The 19297-nt window shown below is 41.0% G+C and overlaps 1 protein-coding gene and 1 pseudogene across 3 annotated transcripts in view; both read right to left on the bottom strand.

Annotated features, from left to right (window-relative positions):
* Nucleotides 1–2078: 2078 nt before the first annotated feature.
* Fam91a1 (family with sequence similarity 91, member A1) overlaps nucleotides 2079–19297 on the bottom strand; it is a 39759-nt gene continuing 22540 nt past the window's right edge. The window contains exons 16-25 of one of the 3 annotated variants that reach the window (XR_001838719.3): nucleotides 15604–15752; nucleotides 14357–14491; nucleotides 14044–14157; nucleotides 12683–12755; nucleotides 11864–12013; nucleotides 8393–8497; nucleotides 7784–7907; nucleotides 7240–7443; nucleotides 5600–5669; nucleotides 3905–3948 (exon numbers count right to left, since the gene is read on the bottom strand). Coding sequence is in view for 2 of the 3 variants with exons in the window: in NM_001127578.1 (NP_001121050.1) it covers nucleotides 3763–3948; nucleotides 5600–5669; nucleotides 7784–7907; nucleotides 8393–8497; nucleotides 11864–12013; nucleotides 12683–12755; nucleotides 14044–14157; nucleotides 14357–14491; nucleotides 15604–15752 (1106 nt within the window). In the remaining variant the exon portion in view is untranslated. Of the gene's footprint in view, nucleotides 3949–5599; nucleotides 5670–7210; nucleotides 7444–7783; nucleotides 7908–8392; nucleotides 8498–11863; nucleotides 12014–12682; nucleotides 12756–14043; nucleotides 14158–14356; nucleotides 14492–15603; nucleotides 15753–19297 lie in introns of those variants that run through there. The other 2 variants (NM_001127578.1, XM_006241684.5) reach the window with 2 other exon arrangements.
* On the bottom strand, nucleotides 8504–11857 carry Zcchc9-ps2 (zinc finger CCHC-type containing 9, pseudogene 2; annotated as a pseudogene).

Here is a 19297-nt window from a genome sequence, read left to right as displayed (position 1 = left end):
GAACCTCATAGTCCACACCATGAGAAAGATGACCTGGAACTGACAGACAGCTCTACAGAGAGAGATCTGGCAGGAAAAGAGCTCATTGTAAGCAGTAGCACCGACCTCATCATCCAGCCAGGATATTGTAGGGAAACAACCAGGGGCTGGAGTAAGACAGAGAGCCTATGCTATGTGCAAACCTTCCTTCTTAGATTTTAAATGTTTTCCTTAGTTGAGAATGTCACGTGTTTTAATCCTACTCACCCTCCCTCTCCCAACTCTTCCCAGATCTTTGGTATAATAAAGCAGGCTGGGCAAGCGAGGAGAACCAAGCCAGTAAGTTGCACTCCTCCATGGCCTCTGCATCAGTTCTTGCCCCCAGGTTCCTGCCAAGAGTTTCTCCCCTGACTTCTCTCAGTGATGGCCTGTGTTGTTATAGCAGTCAAGCCCACGAGGCCAGCCAGGAGAGTCAGTACCCACGCCAATCACTAATTCAGACACTGCCCTACAGACCTGCCCACAGGCCAATCTGGTGGGGGCACTTTCTCAGCCAAGGTTCCTCTTTCCTAAGTGACTGTAGCTTCTATCAAGTTGACATAAAACTAGCCAGCCCAGAGACAATGAACATCCCTGGCCTAACCTGGATATTTTCCTGCAAATCTGGTATTAGGACAAAATTTTAAAGTTAGCTGAAAAGGCACAGGAAAGGAGCTGGAGAGATGGCTCAGCGGTTAAGAGCATTGACTGCTCTTTCCAGAGGTCCTGAGTTCAAATCCCAGCAACCACATGGTGGCTCACAACCATCTGTGATGGGATCTGGTGTCCTCTTCTGGTGCATCTCAAAACAGCTACACTCTACTCATATAAGTAAAAATTAATAAAAAAATATTTAAAAAAAAAAGGCACAGGAAAGCCAGGCTGAAAATCACAGGCGTATTTAATATTAAAACAGAAGTCCCAGGAAATAACATGCTCTCCACAACAACTTGATCAACATCACAGTTTATTCGTAAACATGTTATTTGTGTCAATAATCAAATTGACAACACTTTATACAATTTCCTTGTATAATAGTAACATCACAACAGAAAACAATCCACTGTACTAAGTTACAGTTTTGGTACTTTAAAATCCTTTTAATACAAAGTGTCCTTGAAACATTGAACATAAGAAGTAAATTAGAGTGGCAAAGGAAAACAAAGGACCCAGTAAGGGAAATCACTTCCCCTGGAAACGAATACAAAGCCATCTGGTTACATGTTAAACAAGAAAGGCGCTAAGGCAGTGGTTCTCAACCTTCCTAACGCTGTGACCCTTTAACGCAGTTCCTCATGTCGTAGTGACCCCAACCAGCACATTATTTTGTTTTACTACTTTGTAACTGTTGTTTTGCTGCTATGAATCGTAACAAATAACTGATATGCAGGATATCTGATATACAGCCCCTGTGAAAGGATAATTTGAGCCCCCAAAGGGGTTGAGAGCCCCACAGGTTGAGAACCGCCATTGTAAGGAATCAGATGACCCTAACTTCTTAAATGATACAAAGTTGCATTGCTTTAGATACATTTGTGAGGTGAAACTAGACCTTTACTAAACCGTATGCCCTTTTTGATATTAGTAGCTTTCCCCCCCTTGGTTTCTAAATGTCTGTCTGTCATGGTTCAAGCTATAGTAAGAGGTGAGATAGGGACAGAAAAGAGGGTGGTGCAAAGCCAGATGAAATTAAACATTTGCAAAATAACTTTTATCAATCTTCTTTGGCAAGAACAAAGTCTATATTTATTTATTTTTTATCAACTTAACAGAGCCCTCTCTGCATGAGCTAACATGAGTGGAAGGAACCAGGCAAAGCACAAACACACATCATTCTCTCCTAAGAAGACAGGGACTTTGGCTGGGACTCTGATGGTCTCACTCTCCCTCCTAAATGAAAATCCAGAGAGATGTCAAGTGTTGTTTTCTTTAAAGTACTGTCCCTAAAGTTCATGATCATGGTTAGGCTCCATCTCTTCTTCTTTCAAAAAGGAATTATAGCAGCAACTCACTCCCGCATTTAAACTATAAACAACAATAACTGGACTGTTGTAACTATAACTGTTCAATTCTTTATTAGTGTACATGTCATTAGAGTTGGCATTCAACTACTAATACAAAGATAGATACCTACAGTAACTCAATCAAAGCAAATGAGATTAATGAGCCCTGATCAAAAGAAATACATACAACTTAAAGATGAAACTGTAAAAGTTACATACACATATAACTAATAGCACTAGGAATGTACAGTATCAGTAATTGGAAAAATAAATGAGTAATTCACAGTCATAGAAATTATTTTAATATTACTATGTACTTTTCCTTTTACAGACAAATGTGACATACACACAGTTCTACCTCACACAAGACAGAGTAGAAAACTAAGCATTACTTCATTTACCCCAAACACAGCACTAACTGTGCCACAGGTAACCTGGTCCAAAATAGTCAATTCTACAGATAGGCCATGGTATGAAATACATGGCCACTTTAACGGTTTCAAGAAAGGCATATACTTGCAGAAGTCTGTTAATTACACAAATATCAGTTGTATAAATAACAAAAGCCATCAGCAAAACTGTTAAGCTCAAATGTTCTCAATTAGTGTAATGCTTGAGTGTTTCAGGTATGTTGCTTGACCAGTTCGGTTAGGAGAGCTCAACTAACCACACAAACACCCCAGGGAAGGTGACCTGGAAAGTCTAATCCTGGTTCCAAAAATTCTGACATTTGAGATACTAAAAGACCCAATGCCCAAAGAAGCACATGAAGCCAGGCAGTGCTTCTCCACTCTCCCCCAGAGCTGTGTGACCGTTTCAGATCCAGAGGCTGTGTCTCAGGAATCGTTTTACCATGGAGCTAAGTCCAAAACCACAGCCCTGGGGCTGCTGCCATGCAATTCCAACTTCAACCATAATCCTTGGTTTAAACCATCAAGGTCAATTACCCTAAGAGTTCATAGGTAAAGCTAAGACAAACTGAAGACATGCAACAGCCTCAACTACACGTGGAAAATAAATTCTATTTTTCCATAGACTCTATGAAAATATAAAGCCCAAGGTAAGTGACGACAGAAGTCCACATACAAACATCATTTAAAAATAGAATGTTTTCCAAAGCTCTCATAAGATGTTAATGAATCATCAGTTAAGACCTTATAAATCAAGGTTAGGTTTACACAACTATGCTGATTGACATACCCTCAATCATGTTCACTTGGCATACATAATTTACTGACATTACAGCAACCTTTAATGCCCTAGCACATACATACCCTTCACTGCTGGATGCTTGCCACTTCTAGCGTGACTACCTCAAGAACCAAGAAGCCTTTCGGAGGAAGAGTCCATCTCCTCCCGTGATCCCCTCAGTGTAGATAACAAAATATAAAATTAAACCAGGTTTATGTCTGAGAAACATACATATAAAACTACCACTGCAATATTCATAGTGACTGCTTATAAACGTAACAGTCATCTACAGCCTATAAAGTCTGTCCTTAGTTTATAAAAGAAATGCAGATTGTCTCGAGTACAGTGCTGGCTGCTGAGAAGTACTTGCTGCAGTAAGATGTGTAACAACAGGCCTCTGGCGTCAGAAGACACGAGCACATTCTGAGCGTTTCCTACCAATGAGGCTCGACCTGCACCACGGCAGCTAGAAGCTTAGTGGCTGACCTCGGGAAGCCAGCGTTAAAAAAGGAAAAAGGCAGAGTATGTGAGCAACAATGCTGTAATCAAATTACTGCAAATGGAGACCAGCAATGAGCAGGGAGGAAGGGGAACGTCCACTCCACTCGGATAAGATCCCATCTTTAAACATTACGTTTTTGGCAGGAAGTGGAACTCCCGTGTCAGCGCAGGACGACTGTGAAAACACACTTGAGAAGCCAGGCTCCGCGTGAAAATCCAGAGTTGCAGCACCTTCCTAAAAGTCAAGAACAAGAGAACTGTCTCACATGTACTTACAGCAAAGAAATGGAACTAAGGAGCCCAATTACCCAGAAAGTGTTCACAGCGTGCACAGCATTATCGGAGGACACAAAAAACAGGTGCAAACTGACAAGCATGTATAACTGGACCTAGCTGGAAATATCACCCAACAGGAGAATGCCACAAAAGATCCCATCACTACACTACACAGCTCTACACGCAAGGCAGGTAGTCTAAGGCTTCAAGATGGACATATTCAGACCCACGTTCCCAAGAAGCCAAGTGTCTGACCATGGCCAGAAGAGTGTCTCCTCACACTACAGACTTACCACACCCAGTCCCCACTTCCACCCCAGCTTTCCCCATCCAACTCCTCCAGGTAAACAGAAGAATGAGAACCAGTCTTGACTTCTTCCTACTACACCCTCATTATTTCTTTCATTTAATTCATCAAGTTTTACAAATCTATCTCCAGAATATATCTCAACTGTTCTATTCACCACAGCCACAGTTACTGGATTCCAAGTGGAGTATAGTACTAAGAATTTCACAACGTCCCCACCTGTGGACTGTTGTGGTTTACTGGCATGATGGTATGTGTACAATAAACCACCCTTTACTGGGTGTTCCTGAGCACTTCAGCTGTCTTCCAGTGAAAAGTGCTCAGTCACAACATGGTTCCCCCAGGCAATTACCAGCATCTGACTGCAGTGCCCCTAGTCCACGCCTCTCCAACACTAACACACAATTTAAAGGACTTCATTAGAAACAATCCCTCCCTTTCCCCAGCCTTCAGTCATGCCTCTTGGTATGTGGTGTATTCACAGGTATTCCCCATGCTCAGGAAAACTCCGCCCTCCTCGACCTCACCTGTTGTCACTTCCTTTCTTCAGGATGTTCCTACCATAGTGGCTACCTTTTATTCCTGTGTGCACGGTGCTTTCCTGATTCTAATGCATGTCCTGTCTGTCTGCAGCATTCTGTTCTGTCCTATAGGATTCCGTTTTTAATCTTCTAAGCCAGGGCTTCTTTCAGACCCCATAGGAACACAGCTCCCTCAAAGCAGTTGATGAAGTCTTTCAAACATTAATATGTGACCAGTCTCACACAGTATCACATGCTCCACTAATGGCTTCCACATCAATTTCCTTGGCACTTGGTAAAGGGACTGGCATAGGGTAGACTCAAGTATTTATTGAATGAATGAGTGGAGTAAATAAATGAATGAAAAACTCTAAAAACAGTCTTCATAATATTGAATTAGATATTCTAAACAGAAATATTCTATTCTCAAAGTTTTTTATGAATCTACATAGTCCAGAATATCCACCGTTCTCTCCACTCCACTGACCAGCAGTAAAGCAGCACTGCAGGCATCAGCACTGCAGCCTGGCCTCAGCACTAACATGCAGGACTCACGACACACAGCACATGGTCAAGCCTGCTCTGCTGAGCGAACCCTGGCACAGAACCTAGAGGCCAGGCCTTGTCCAGGAAGGCCTGACCAGCAACATGTCCAAGTCAGTTAACACCTTGAATGATGCTTGTTACATATCGTACTGGGGAGGTGTGAAGCCCATCAAGAGGGGCTCACATATTATGGAGTGCTATAGTAGCACCATTGGCACTGCTTTGGATGATGTTACCTGGAATGAATGGACAAAGTTAAGGACTTGCAGAGAGAGTTTTCTACTGGAATGTAAGAGACTTTGAAGGCTGAAAGAAAAGGGAGAAAAAAACAAATTTTAACCAAATATAATAAAACTTTTGCAGGTTAAATTTTATCAATTTAAATAATCTATGTGAATATGTAACCTAATACAAAATTCTTTAAGTAATTGAAATGCTTTGTATCAATAAAATTTTGTCTTCTTTTTAACAGAAACTTGTATATAAAAAGAAGGCCATTTTCAAATAGATGTCATGCTCTAAATCTAAATTAAAACATAGTTTATGTGGTAGTCTACATACAAATGGCCACTATAGGCTCATATATTTGAATGCTTCAGCACTAGGGTGTGGCACCATTCGAAAAGATTAGAAGGATTAGGAGGTGTGGCCTTGTTAGAGGAACTGTGTCCCTGGGGATTGGCTTTGAGGTTTCAAAAGCCTATCCCACACCCTGCTGTGCTTAACTCTCTCTCCCCCAAACCCTCTACCTGCAGATAAGGATGTAGCTTTCAACTCCTTTTCCAGCACCATGCTCCCTGCCATGAGAATGATGGACTAAGCCTCAGAAAATGGAAGCAGGCCCCAATTAAATGCTTTCCTTTATAAGTCAGAAGTTGGTACTAAGGAGCACGGTTTATATAACCAAAATTGAAGTTATTTTTTCTAAAAGATTCTACTTATGAACTGTTAATACATACAAATATAAAATAAAACAAGATGCTAAACATATCTGACAGATTTAACACAACCTACACATACATCACTTTCCAGATATGTGAATTAAGTACAATGAGAGTGGCAATCTTTGAAGTTTCCTAATAGTTACACTTGTAAAAAATGATTATTGTTGAAAAATTTCACATACACACACACACACACACACACACACACACACACACACACACACTCACGCAAAGTGTTCTGATTAGTCTCAACCACACCTCTCTCCTTCCCCATCTCATCCCTACTGTTTTCTTTCCCAAGCTCCTGACTTTGGTGACCCATTTAATTTAGCTAAGGCCATCTGTGTCACCACTAGATTTTAACTATCCACTGGATCCTGGGTCATGGTCAAGGTAGGGTGTTACCAGTTGATTCACAACTGAAGGCAATAGTTTCCATCTCCCTATCAACAGTAAATAGTCCAACAGTGAAGGGTGGGCTCTCAACCCCTCGTCCATCCCTGTGTTACTGCTGATGGGCTGACCCATCTTTCTGCAGAAACAGCACAGGCATCCACACTGCTCTCCATTGTGATTACAATAGCTGGTCCTGCCCAGGAGATGGTATTTATATGCAGCCTCCCGTTTCTAACATTCCTCAAACCTTCAAAGGGTCCCTGTTACTATAAATCTAGTCAAAACCCTGTGGCAGTGGACAGCACGGCCTCAGGGAGCAATGAGTCCTGTTTAGCAAACTGATACAGTGTCAAGATACTCTAAACATCATGCTCACACCCACAGACATATGCTGCTCCTAGCCTTAAAATCACAGATGCGTCTCTTTCTAGGGAAAAATAGTGCATGCCAAGACTCCCGGCTGCAGCGGACACAGAGCGTAAACAATACTTGAGTCTCAGACCTCACTTGGTGTTTATACTTTTATTCATACATACTCCAGAGAACGGCTGTGGAGATTATCCGTTGAATACTCTTTACTATACAAGCTTCACTAGGCCAAATAATTTAAGTTATTTGCTGTCCAACTTTGTTTTCCTAAGTTTAAAAGACAGAATTGCGGGCATCTCCCCTCCACAGTTGGCCACTCCCTTCCAAAGGGTTGGAGCTGCTTGCCACAAGGTCAAACCTGCCTGTCATGTCTGAAAAGCAAAACATGCATTTCAAAAAATATGCAAAGGGGAAGATGTTAAGAAAGTCACCAAAACATGAAGTAAACATTTGAGTGTATATAGTGCTCTTGTACAGACAAATTTTCAGACTTCTTTTTTTTTTTTTTTTTTTTTAGTGTCTTACTATGTACCCCTGGCTGGCCCAATTCACAGAGATCTTCCTGCCTCTGTCTCTGGGGCACTGAGATTAAAAGTGACATTTATTATTCAACCAACCAATATATATAAGGCAATTGCTATGTTCACAAAGAAGCAAACTAGAGCAGTGTCAGTAACAGCTGAAAATGGAGATGAAGAACAAAAGCCTTACCTCTCTTTACTGCACAGGCCATGTGTAGCTATTTTCTGACAAACTTTCCGGTTTAATTCAGAACTGAACAAAGGAATTCCAAAGCACAGCTCAAGAGGAACCCAATCTGCTTCTGCTGTGGCCCCTACAAAGGACACAGATAACTTGAAATCCATGATTCCAGACTCTGCATGAGCACCAAGGTCTTCCAATCTGAGGTTCCTAGATCTTTCCATCCCTGTGACACCCACTAGTAAACTCAACAAGGGAGAAATAAGACAAGGTTATTAATCTCAAAAGAGAAGCACATGTCTTTTGATTATGTACATGTCTGGGGAAAAGATAGCTTTTCATAAAGTGTTGCAGACAATCACTTGCTCAAAAAGACATCTGCAAGATTTAGATAAAATAAATCTATTTATCATATACACAATGAAACTGAAATCATTACACTCTGGCCATAACTTTATAATTTTTGAATTACTCTAAGCACATAAACATATTTCCTAGAACAATCACATTAACACAGAACTCCACTGCAGATAATAAGGCAATATGCAAATAGCTCAACAGAAAAGTTAAGTCCCAGAAAGGACCTAATAAAGTTGCAAAGAATTCTTAACATCTTACCAGAGTTTTGCTTTGTAGACAAGTCTGTACTGGCTTCCTCAATGACCATTTCAAACGACTCTGTACTGCCATTTACATCTGAACTAGAAGCCAAATCAGGCTCGCCTGGTAAGTCAAAGAATACAAAACAGTGTGAGGATTCTATACTCAGAAGAAACCATCAACTAAATCTTAGCACAAAAGGACTTCAGGAAACAGTAATAATGAAAGAAAAAAGGTTTTAAAAATCAAACAAACAGGGCTAGAGAGATGGCTCAGTGGTTAAGAGCACTGACTGCTCTTCCAGAGGTCCTGAGTTCAAATCCCAGCAACCACATGGTGGCTCACAACCATCTGTAATGGGATCCGATGCCCTCTTCTGTGTGTCTGAAGACAGTTACAGTGTACTCACATACATAAAATGAATAATCCTAAAAAAAAAAAAATCAAACAAACAAAAAGAAAAAAGAAATTAAAAGAAGAGAAAGAAAGATCTGCTGCGATAGGCAGTCCAAGGTACAGACAGCTCTCGGTCACTCACACAATCTACAGAGCTGCAGACAACTGCTACTGTACTGCACATACATGTCCTGTACTCTCCCTCCCTTCCCACCACAGGATTTAAAAAACAGCAAAGAGGATGATGCTCATCTTTGGTTTAAGCAATTGACATCTGAGAACCGTCTAGAGACAAGCTGGTGAATAAGAGAGGGCGTGGCTGACCATGTGTATCATACCATGTGTATAAAATTCCCAAGGTCAAAACCAACCATGACCTAAAACCTCTAAACTCATGAGGCAGAACACAAGTTTAGACTCCTACTTCCATCAGTCCTAAAGCCATCCCCATCAGGGTGGACTTCTGCAGTCCGAGCATTCTCCACAATTCTTTTTGAATCCCTCCATCTTTTGGCATCATGAGATTCCTAGTCACCTTCTGCACTCATCTATTCACTAATGACTCCTTTCTTTTGGCTATTTTCTGCTTTCTAATTCCCTTTGCAAATGGATGGATGGATGGATGGACGGACGGACGGACGGACGGACGGACGAGCAAGCAATCACCTTGACTAACTTCTCAGTTTTCAAAGCTCAGTTCAAACTGTGCTTTCTTTAAGATGCATTCCCTGTGGCTCCTAGGTTACGATATGCCTTCAATCTCCCATGTATACTCCAAGTAGTCCACAGTCCCTTCTGAGCCTTAACTACACAGTGCAGCAGATTCACTTCTTCGCTACTGAGGCTTTACCCTTTAGACTAAAACTGGACTGAAAAATTTAATTGCTTCTAGGACTTAAACCAGGTATTTGCTGTTTAAATGTTTGTGGGGGAAAATGACTGAAAAAAATGAGCTATAGTACAGCTAAAACTGAAAGGGAGTCAACCCAGCCCCCTGGCTGACTACTGACCATATTTTGTCAGTGTTTTCAACTGAAGGAAAGGATCATGGAATACTGCCAGTGGCAGACACTTGACAGCTTCAGAACAGTGGAATAGAGTTGACACCACCATAAGCAAAGCTATCTACACTTCATCTCGTCAGAGCAGAAACTCCATAAGAGCTGATCTGACCATGAACACGCTGGGCAATGTAGAGCTGAAGGGCGGCTACACAGAAAGTGGCTGCAACATGTGTTTTTAGGTATCAAGGTCCAGACCAAACTGAGAATTAAAACAGAAGAGGGGCTGGAGAGATAGTAAGCTAATGCAGGTAATGTGTGCGCAAGAAAAATGCCAACTTCTAGACTTATGTTGGAGTCCCAGCATCTACACAGAGACTCACAATTGCTTCAAACCCAATTCCACAGAAACCAATACTATTTCTGGCTATAGTGTATACACACATGCACACATAAAATAAAAATAATTTGCTTTTACAAGGAAAGAAGAGGGAGGGAAAGAAATGAATGAGAGTTACTTCCAAAGTCTAATTCATGGAATCTGTAAACTATTAAGTCTAATTTGGGGATGTTAAAATGGCAGGAGTTTTGAAATTATACTCCTTAAGGCTAATTTGACTCAAAGCCTATGAACATAGATGCAATGGTAAAAGGCTGAGTGAACAGCAGTTCTAAAGCTAACCCAGGGTCATATTCTTTCTTTTTTAAAAGCATGTAACAAAATATTTATTTACTCACAAGCTGAAAGGCATGTACTTTGTTAAGGGGTCAGTTTTGATTCATAATTTACATTTATAGCGATAAGTGCCACAATCAGGTATAGAGGCACTTGTTTATTTCTAAGTTCCATCTGCTAAAATATGTTCTTAGGCACACTGCCTGTAATCTCAGTACTCTGGACGCTGAAGCAGGGTTATTAGTCTGAAGCCAACCTGGGCTACATAGAATCTATTTCAAATATAGACAGATACACAGGCAGACAGACAGACCCCCCCACACACACACATCTATAGAGTATAATTAATCACCCTGTACTCCTTGATAGATAGATTGTAGGCAGTCTGGCTCCCATCAAGGTCAGAGTCGTGTCTATAATACAAGCTTGCCTCCAGATGTGTCCAGCTTTAATTTCTAAAAGCCTACTCTGAAAAGTAACCCTGAGATGGTACTTAGCAAGTGTAGCAATTCTTATCAAAAATTAACTACTTTGGGTACTTTTGTTTCAGGTTTCTGTGGTTTGAGCACATCCAGAACAACTTTGTAGTCTGCACTCATTCCCTATGACCAGGACCAACTGTGATGATTCAATCTGAGTTCTGATTTTCCAGGCAATCTTTCTTAAAATGCTCCAGACTCCTCTGGTGTTATCAGGGCGGGATCTGGACACGTGTCCCATTTTTCCACAGACAAAACATTTTGCAAAAGGAAATTCACCACGTGCAGGGTCTACATCATCTTCAGCATCTCGTGCTCTGTGCAGCAGTAACAGATGCCGGTGTCCATGTCCTGACTCTCTAGCACAGCTGGGCAGTCAGAGATTCCATGGCCAGGTTGTCGACAATGGGAACACCATTGCATTCTTCTTTGCCACCTTCCTTCCTTCCTTCCTTTTTTAAGGCCACTGCAATTTCTCCCCTTCCTTCCCGGCTGTCGGCTGCTATCAGCTGTCCATTGTGAAGCGCCTGGGAGCTCTTTCAGGTATTCCATGAATCCATTCACATCTTCATTCAAATACTCTTTTTTCTTTTGGCTCTTTTTGCATTTTGCTTGAGGTGCATTGTTTCTAAGGGACCGCCCACTGATTTGACATTGCCTCTCCACAGATCCCTTCTTCGTGTCCTCCCATGGTGTTGCTGACTAGGGTCTCTTACCCTCTGAGGTGGTAACTCTAGCCCACTTGGTCATGGTTGGATCAGAGGTACTTAACTAACCCTGTCTGAGTCCTCCAGAGCACTCCAGGGTCATATTCTTATCCCTTCAATGAAAACTATTAAGTGACAGCAGTACAACAAAGGTTTGCTGTGGTTTACACACAGAGGCAATGCTAGACTCAAACCAGCTATTCTAACCAGAGACCCAATCAGTGACTGACCTCTCTCATCAGAAGCGTCACTGAGCTTTCTACTTGCAAGCTGGCTAGAAGCATTCAACATGGTGACATAGCCACAGAAATGCTGCAAGTCCACTTTGCTCCTCAGAATCTGCAATGCTTTATGAACACCCATGCTGGCCCGGGTAAACTCTAGGAGCAAACCAATAGCACCATATTAATGAAGTCTTATCATATAACAATACCAAAAGCTAATGAATACTTTACTATTCTTAAAATTCTTTTACATGTTAAATCAGACCGACTACAATGATGAAACCTAAGGACAGCTTCACATGAGCCCCCATTAATCAGCTCTTAAGAGCTCTCAAGACCACAGTATCTGCCATCTTCAGGAGAACAAACATTTTGTCCTCAGCATTTAAAAAGACTTAAAGGATAAGAGAACAAGGCCATTTCGCACGCACGCACGCACGCACGCACGCATGCAAACACACACATCACAAATCTTGCCTTGAGTTCTATGAAAAAGAATGTTAAACTTTGTAAACATAAATTACTCTGATGGTTTGTTTTCTCTCTCATTCTTCAAATAAACCAACAATCAATCAAGGGAAGCTACTAAAAGCATTTACTCTCTTCATCTCTAATGCACACCAGTATTCTTTAAAAGGTTAGAATTGGTTGTCTAACAATTCACTGGCAGAAAAGTCATGCAACTGAAAACTACTTTCAATCAATTCTTTATGCAAAAGAGTAAAAACACAGAATTTAAAAGTGTCAAGAACTCACTCCCTGTCATTTTCCACCAATTACTGACAGGAATAAGGATAAAAATCAAATGAATAGAATCCAGTGTACCTCCTTGGAGCTCTGCTTCATCAAATGGAAAGGGTATATGGACAGTCTCTCCTACCCCATGCAAACCATGTCCCTACAAACAGAAGAAATGCAAGTAGAAAGGTGAGTGAGAACCAGCACTTCCGGTGACTGAAATAGCAGGGTGCCACATCATGGTACACTCCACCATACTCAAACGCCCTTTGTAATTTTGCTTCTCTTTTTCATCAAGGAATGACAAATGTTTATTAACTTCTTGGACAATATTTTTCAAACTGGACATATGAAAAGAAAAAACTAAGAAGGCTAATAGGCAAATCAGACAGGCTTAAGCCAAGTAAGGACTGAAGTACACGGTCTCATAGCTCAGCCATAAATGGACCTAGGCAATCCTCCTCACTGTGTAGTGAAGGAAAACAGACACTCAAAAGGAGTAAGTGATCAATGCACAACAGTAGCAAGAGAAGCAGCGCTCACAGCTCTCTCAGTCCATTAGGACCACACATGCCATCCTTACAGCCTGCCCCTCGGTCAGGCACAGTGCAAAGCATTTTAAGCCAATTATCCATCTTAACCAATTTCTTCAACAACCCGAGAAAGATGGTGGCTTCTGTTATCTCCAACTGACAGCTAAGGACACTGAAATTCAAAGAAGTTATTTATCTTTTCCAAGACAAACATTAATACTGAAACCAAGATGTGAGTTGGGACAGTGTAACTAGAGGCCCTGTCCAGCACATCCAATGCTTGTCACCTCCTATCTCTATGAGTACCACATATTGTCCCTGACTAATGGCATTCTCTTAAGGATTCAACTTCCATCTATATGCATGCCAAGGCTTCAGTCACCTCTCTCCTGTAGTCTCTCACTTGATTTTCAGATTATTTTCAACTGCCTTCCTAATACTTGGTAATCAATATGTCCAAAAACCCAGCACATTATATATGTAATGTAATGTAAAGCTGTGCAAATGTAGAGACAGTAATGTTACTGAGGAATGAGAGGATGAAGAGAAAATAGATAATTAAACAGTATAGGATTCACTGCTGAGGGGATAAAAATATTCTACCATGGGGTATGCTGATAGCTATACAAATCTGTAAGCAAACTAAAAACCACTGAATTGTACTATTTAAACTGCTTAATTGTGCCATATAAATTACAGATTGATAAAGCTAGTTTAAAAAACAAAAAAATGTTGCAGAGTTAACAGTGTGGCTTCTACTGAAATGCTGAGTCCAAATTCAGTCCACTTTGCCCTGCTACTCACTGAGACCCAAGTCATTCATTATCCCTCAACTTTGAGCTAATCAGTTGCATCTGGACAATGCAATGTAAGTGATAAAACCTAATTTAATTTGTTTCAAGAGACAACACATACCTGAATTAGCACTGCAGAATGTGTTAGAGCATCGTTCAGCATCGTGAGCACATTTGATGTAGGAACGACCCCAGGATCATGGCCCCAAGAGGTTATGAGTAACCGATCATAACCCTATTGGAAAGATGAGTAACATGAAATGGCACTTTGAAAGAAGGGAAAATTACAAAAGTTACCTAATTCTGCATAGCAATTTCTGTGCCCCCCCCTCCCCCAAATAGCTCACAGGGCTTGACCAACGTGTATGAGGCCCTGAGGTCAATCCTTAACAGAATAGACTGGAACAAAAGAGGAGAAAGCCTCTCACACATACCTGGAATATATCTGGCAGTTTCCGAAGTCTTGTGCCTTTGGACAATAAGAGAGATGGTGGTCCTTGCCCAGTGATATGGTAAATATACAATTTAAACCAGACAGAACTGACTTCTGGAATAGCTGGTCCAATATGCTATAACCATAAAAGAGGCAAGATAAAGCTATAATTTTATCTAAATAGTCAAATTTCATAAATAACCAATATAATCTTCTAATTAGTGAATATATACTTTAACTGCTTCATACATATTTTAACTGCTGTTACCCTTATGAAGGTAAATGCTAATTACCAGTAAAATAGTTTTGTCTTCACACTGGGATTAAGATGTAGTTCTGCACTATTAAGAGACTGAACTTTAAATCAGACTCCCCAGGTCTGAGTCTAGGTTTCACCCCTTCAGCCATATCACCTTTACAACGGTTCTTACACTCTATGCCTGCCCATTTGCTCCATCCACAGAAGCTCACGAAAGGATGTATGTACCACATGAAGGTGCTGGAAGGTGCTGGAAGGGTTGAAAGTAGTGCCTGGCTAACAACTTCCACATAGAGCAGCAGTCATTACTATCACGTGTTGCTTTTCAAAAGAAAGATGATGTCCCCTTCATCCATTTTCCCACCTGTGCAGACAGCTCACAGATTGTTTCTACTAGGCAAAAGCACTGAGTTAAATGGAAGGGATGTAAAGTATTGTACAAAAGCTTTGTAAAAATCTAGTTCCATTCTTGTTGACACCAGACAAGGACTTTGTCCTAAGGATGAGTGATGCGAGGCAACTAGAGCCCACGGAGAGCAATAACAAACTCGGTACCTAAATCCCTTCCTCCCTTCTCAATCCCCGAGCCCTGCACATTCAGGAATCCAGGACGGATGGACCACTGTACATCTTCCTTGCTGATTATACAAAACACCATAGTCATTTGAACAAACCCTATGGTTACCTAGTAACTGCTAGCTTGCAAAGCCCATCTTTTCTTCTCACCTAACTTAGCATTACACTTTTTTGAAATATCTGCTATTCTCTTAAATTTATCCAAACTCTCATTCCAGAACATTCAAAATGTTCTCTTAAAGTATTTCACATGAATACATTTTTAATCTAAGGTGTCACGAGTTACTTAGTGATATACAAGCTAAATATACACTTAACAATTTGAATGTGACAGCATCTTACAAGAGAAAACAGGCCAGTTTCCTCAATGAAATGACCACACTCCCATCTGAAGCCTCTAAGTGAGTTATTACCTGAGGAGTGCAGCTGCTGACTGGACGGATTTCATTGGTAAGAGGAGCCATAGACACAAGCAGTGTGTAGTTTTTGTTTAGAACTCTGCTACAAGTTGCTGGGTCCAAACCAAGAAGGCTTTCGCAGCGTAAGAGATCCAGGGGAAAACCTGAGTTATAACAAAGCACACACACAGGACATAACAAATTGACCATGTGAAACAAAAGTGTTGAAGATAAGCTGTTGATCACTGCCTTAAGACATTATTTTTGTCTTTAATTATAAACAGATTCTTTTCTCACATAATATTACAGTTTCTATTACTTCTATTCCTCTGAAGTTCCTCCCTACCTGCCTCCCTTCTGGATTCACTCACTTTTCGTCTTTCATTAGAAAAGAACAGGCTTCCAAGGGATAATAATAATAATAAAATATAATAAAAAATATAATAAAACAAAAAAAAAATCACATTAAAACCAAAAAAAAAAAAAAAAAAAGAGCCAAAAACAGGAGAATCAGAAATCTACCCATCTGCACGCTCGGGAGTCCCATACAAACTCTAGGTCATATGTACTATGCAGAGGACATGTGCAGACTGCACAGGCCCTGAGCGTGCTGTATCGAGATTTACTGTTTTCAAAGGTACAATAACTGCTAAGAGACCACATTTCCAACAGGACACTGTTAAGACTGGAAGCTTGGGTCTAGACTGAAGGCTGTGCTCTCCTGGAGGAGCGCCTCTTCTGACTCTCACTTCACTCCATTCCCATCCCAAGCGCTCTGCAGTGTGTTCTGACAACCAAGTGTCAAGATGCCAAAGTGTCAAGGAAAGCTGTGTCCCCCCCTCCCCCGATGGCAATCTCTAGAGCAGTGGTTCTTAACCTGTGGGTCAAAACCTCTTCAGGGGGCTGAGTGATATTTCACAGGGGTTGCCTAAAACCATCAAAAAACAGATATTTATGTTACGATGCATGATAGCAAAATTATAGTTATGAAGTGGACACAAAAATAATTTTATGGTTGGGGGGTCATCACAACATGAGGCACTGTATTAAAGGTTCACAGCATTAGAAGGTTGAGAACCACTGCTCTAGAGAAAATCACACCTTAGATCTGATTCTAGCATAGAGGTAAGCATTCCTCAGTTAGAAATTTGTGCTCTAATTTGCTGGTCTATAAAGCAAGAATTCAGCATGCATTTTAAGCGACCACTATCCTCTATCCTCTGGAAACTATCCATCCCATCCTATTGCTCTCCAGGGGCAGAGAGAAGCTATGCAGGTAATGAGCAGTACCTGCTGCACAAGCCTGACTACCTGAGTCTGATCCCCAGAGCCCACAAAGCCAGAACAGAACTGACTCTTGAAAAATGCCCTCTAACCTCCATATGTACAACTGACACATCAATACCACACTCACACATGTATGCACACCCACGCACATGCACACAAACACCTTAGTCCTATTGGTCTATAAAGGAGGTGTTTAAGATTGAAACTAACTTAATAGGTCCTGTGGGCCACTTCCCCTTCATGAAAGAATGCATCTAAAGAAGTGTACAGCCTGCTCAAAGGCCCAAGATGCTCCCAGCATAGCTAGCACCAAGATCCTGATCTCTCATACAGTGCCCAGAAAAATAAAGTCGATTCCTAGGAGACTGATTAATACGCACAAAATAAGATATTGTTGGGGGAAAATGGAGTCAAGTCACAAGGAGACAGAGAACAGTTTGAAGGTAAAATGAGGCAACTAGAGCACAGAAACAACTGAGACAGAAATGACAAGTCACTTGAAGAGACTGCTAATAACACAGAGGCGATGCTAGAGAAGAGAGCGTGACTAGTTTGCAACAACTACAGTTGAGAAAGAGCCACTGCTGATGCTAAATCCCAGGGCAAGGTCTTAAAGTATCTCCCACAGATTTCCTCTATAGTGCAGTATCATGGAGAAATTAATTTGGGTGACCAAATTAATATCAGCAGCAAGAGGAAGATGAACAGCACGAATCCAGACACCAAATCCTCAGGAAATCAGAGCACCGCTTGTATGGTATCCAGACAGGAACAAGCCACAGCCTATCTGTAAGGAACAGCATGCCCTAAGATGAGAAATATGCATACAAACCAACAGACGTGGGATATAGTGCTTTTGAACACTAAGAATGGCATTAAAAATAAATAAGCAACCAAGCAAACATGAATTTGTTACAGAATAAAGAGAATAAAAGAAACATGATTAAATATAATACTCTTCCTAGGCTGGAGCCCACCCTTGAAAGAGAGCAGCATGAGGGAAGGATATTAACGTTACTGACCAGCAACAGGGTGGGCAGACATGACAGAAGGCTGTGATAAACAACTGATCCCCAAATTCTACGCTGAGAGATTACTCTTGTTCTCAAAATTTGAGAGTCCTATTCTAGAGCTTACGGCCTATGAGCTAGTACAAGACAGATATACTGACAGGAGGAATAGTACCTGGTTCACAGACGGGAAAGGAGAGGAGGCAGACTCCCTTATAAAGACCAAAGAGATTTCAGCTGCACAGTGAGGAACTGTACAAAAGACACTTATAAGAGAACTTAACAAAAACTTCGTCTTGGTATTTAGGAAAGATTTTGATAAATAAGAGTGGGAGCATGGCATATGGTTACAGTGGAAAGTGGACGACACATGGGGCAGAAACAAGTCATGTGAGAAGTGGCATGGTAACACAGGGTGCGGAACAGACTGGAGACATTCTACTGTAAGGTGTCACTCAGCATGAACTTTGGGGGCCTGGAATCTGCAAAGATTCCTACCTACAGTCTGACTAACAAGCATCTTATTCTGACCAATCAGATGAGAGGCAAATTCAACCAACCATTTGTGAGGCAAAGGGAGAGAACTCAAGAGGCTGTTTCTGCCTTGTCAGATATGAACAGGGAGAGAACACAGAAATTTCATGAAAACTGTGTGGAAAAAGGATGGTCCTTAAAGTCGTTTCTAAAACACAAATGGATGAGGGGATTCCCAACCTTCAGGTAAAAGCCAGGGTTATTAATGTCAATTACAAAATACATTTAATGTACATTAGGGCAGGGAACTACGAAATCTAGAGTTCCAAGTGACTGGAGCACTTTCTAAGACTTTTACGACTATGATTACTCATCTATAAATATAGACTAGCTTCTAAATGTTTCCAAAGTCTAAGCTACCAAATTACAAACTTTCATTGACCATAATGAAAAGATGTCTTTTTGTTATTGAAAATAGGTTGTTTTCATAGAATATATTCTGACTAGTTTGCCTCCCCACCTCTCTACCCACCCAAGACTAAATCCTTTCTTTCTCTATCTCATTAGTATGCAAACAGGCATCTTAAAATAATAACAAAATAAAATACAATCAAACTGGAATAGGATGAAACAAATTAAAAGAAGGAAAAGCATACAGACACAGAGAAACACACGTCCACACATACAGCAACACCAGATACCATAATACATACCCAAAAGTCATGTAAGGGAAAATATAAATAAAGAAAAATAATAAAGAAAAATCCAGACAATATGACTATGAAGTGTGCACTGTGTTCATTCTGTGCTGGCCATCTACTGAGCTGCCCAGTCTAACAGCTTCATGACTAAGTACTCCTATAACCTTTCTGTCAGTCCTGTCAGACTGAACAAATGTTACTAGTACAGGAGAAGAAAGGAAGAGGGTGAAAGACGGT

This window comes from Rattus norvegicus, chromosome 7 (assembly GCF_036323735.1).
Source record: "Rattus norvegicus strain BN/NHsdMcwi chromosome 7, GRCr8, whole genome shotgun sequence".
Lineage (NCBI taxonomy): Eukaryota > Metazoa > Chordata > Mammalia > Rodentia > Muridae > Rattus > Rattus norvegicus.
Note: the sequence above shows the minus strand (reverse complement) of the source record. Positions and strands in the feature narration are given on the sequence as shown.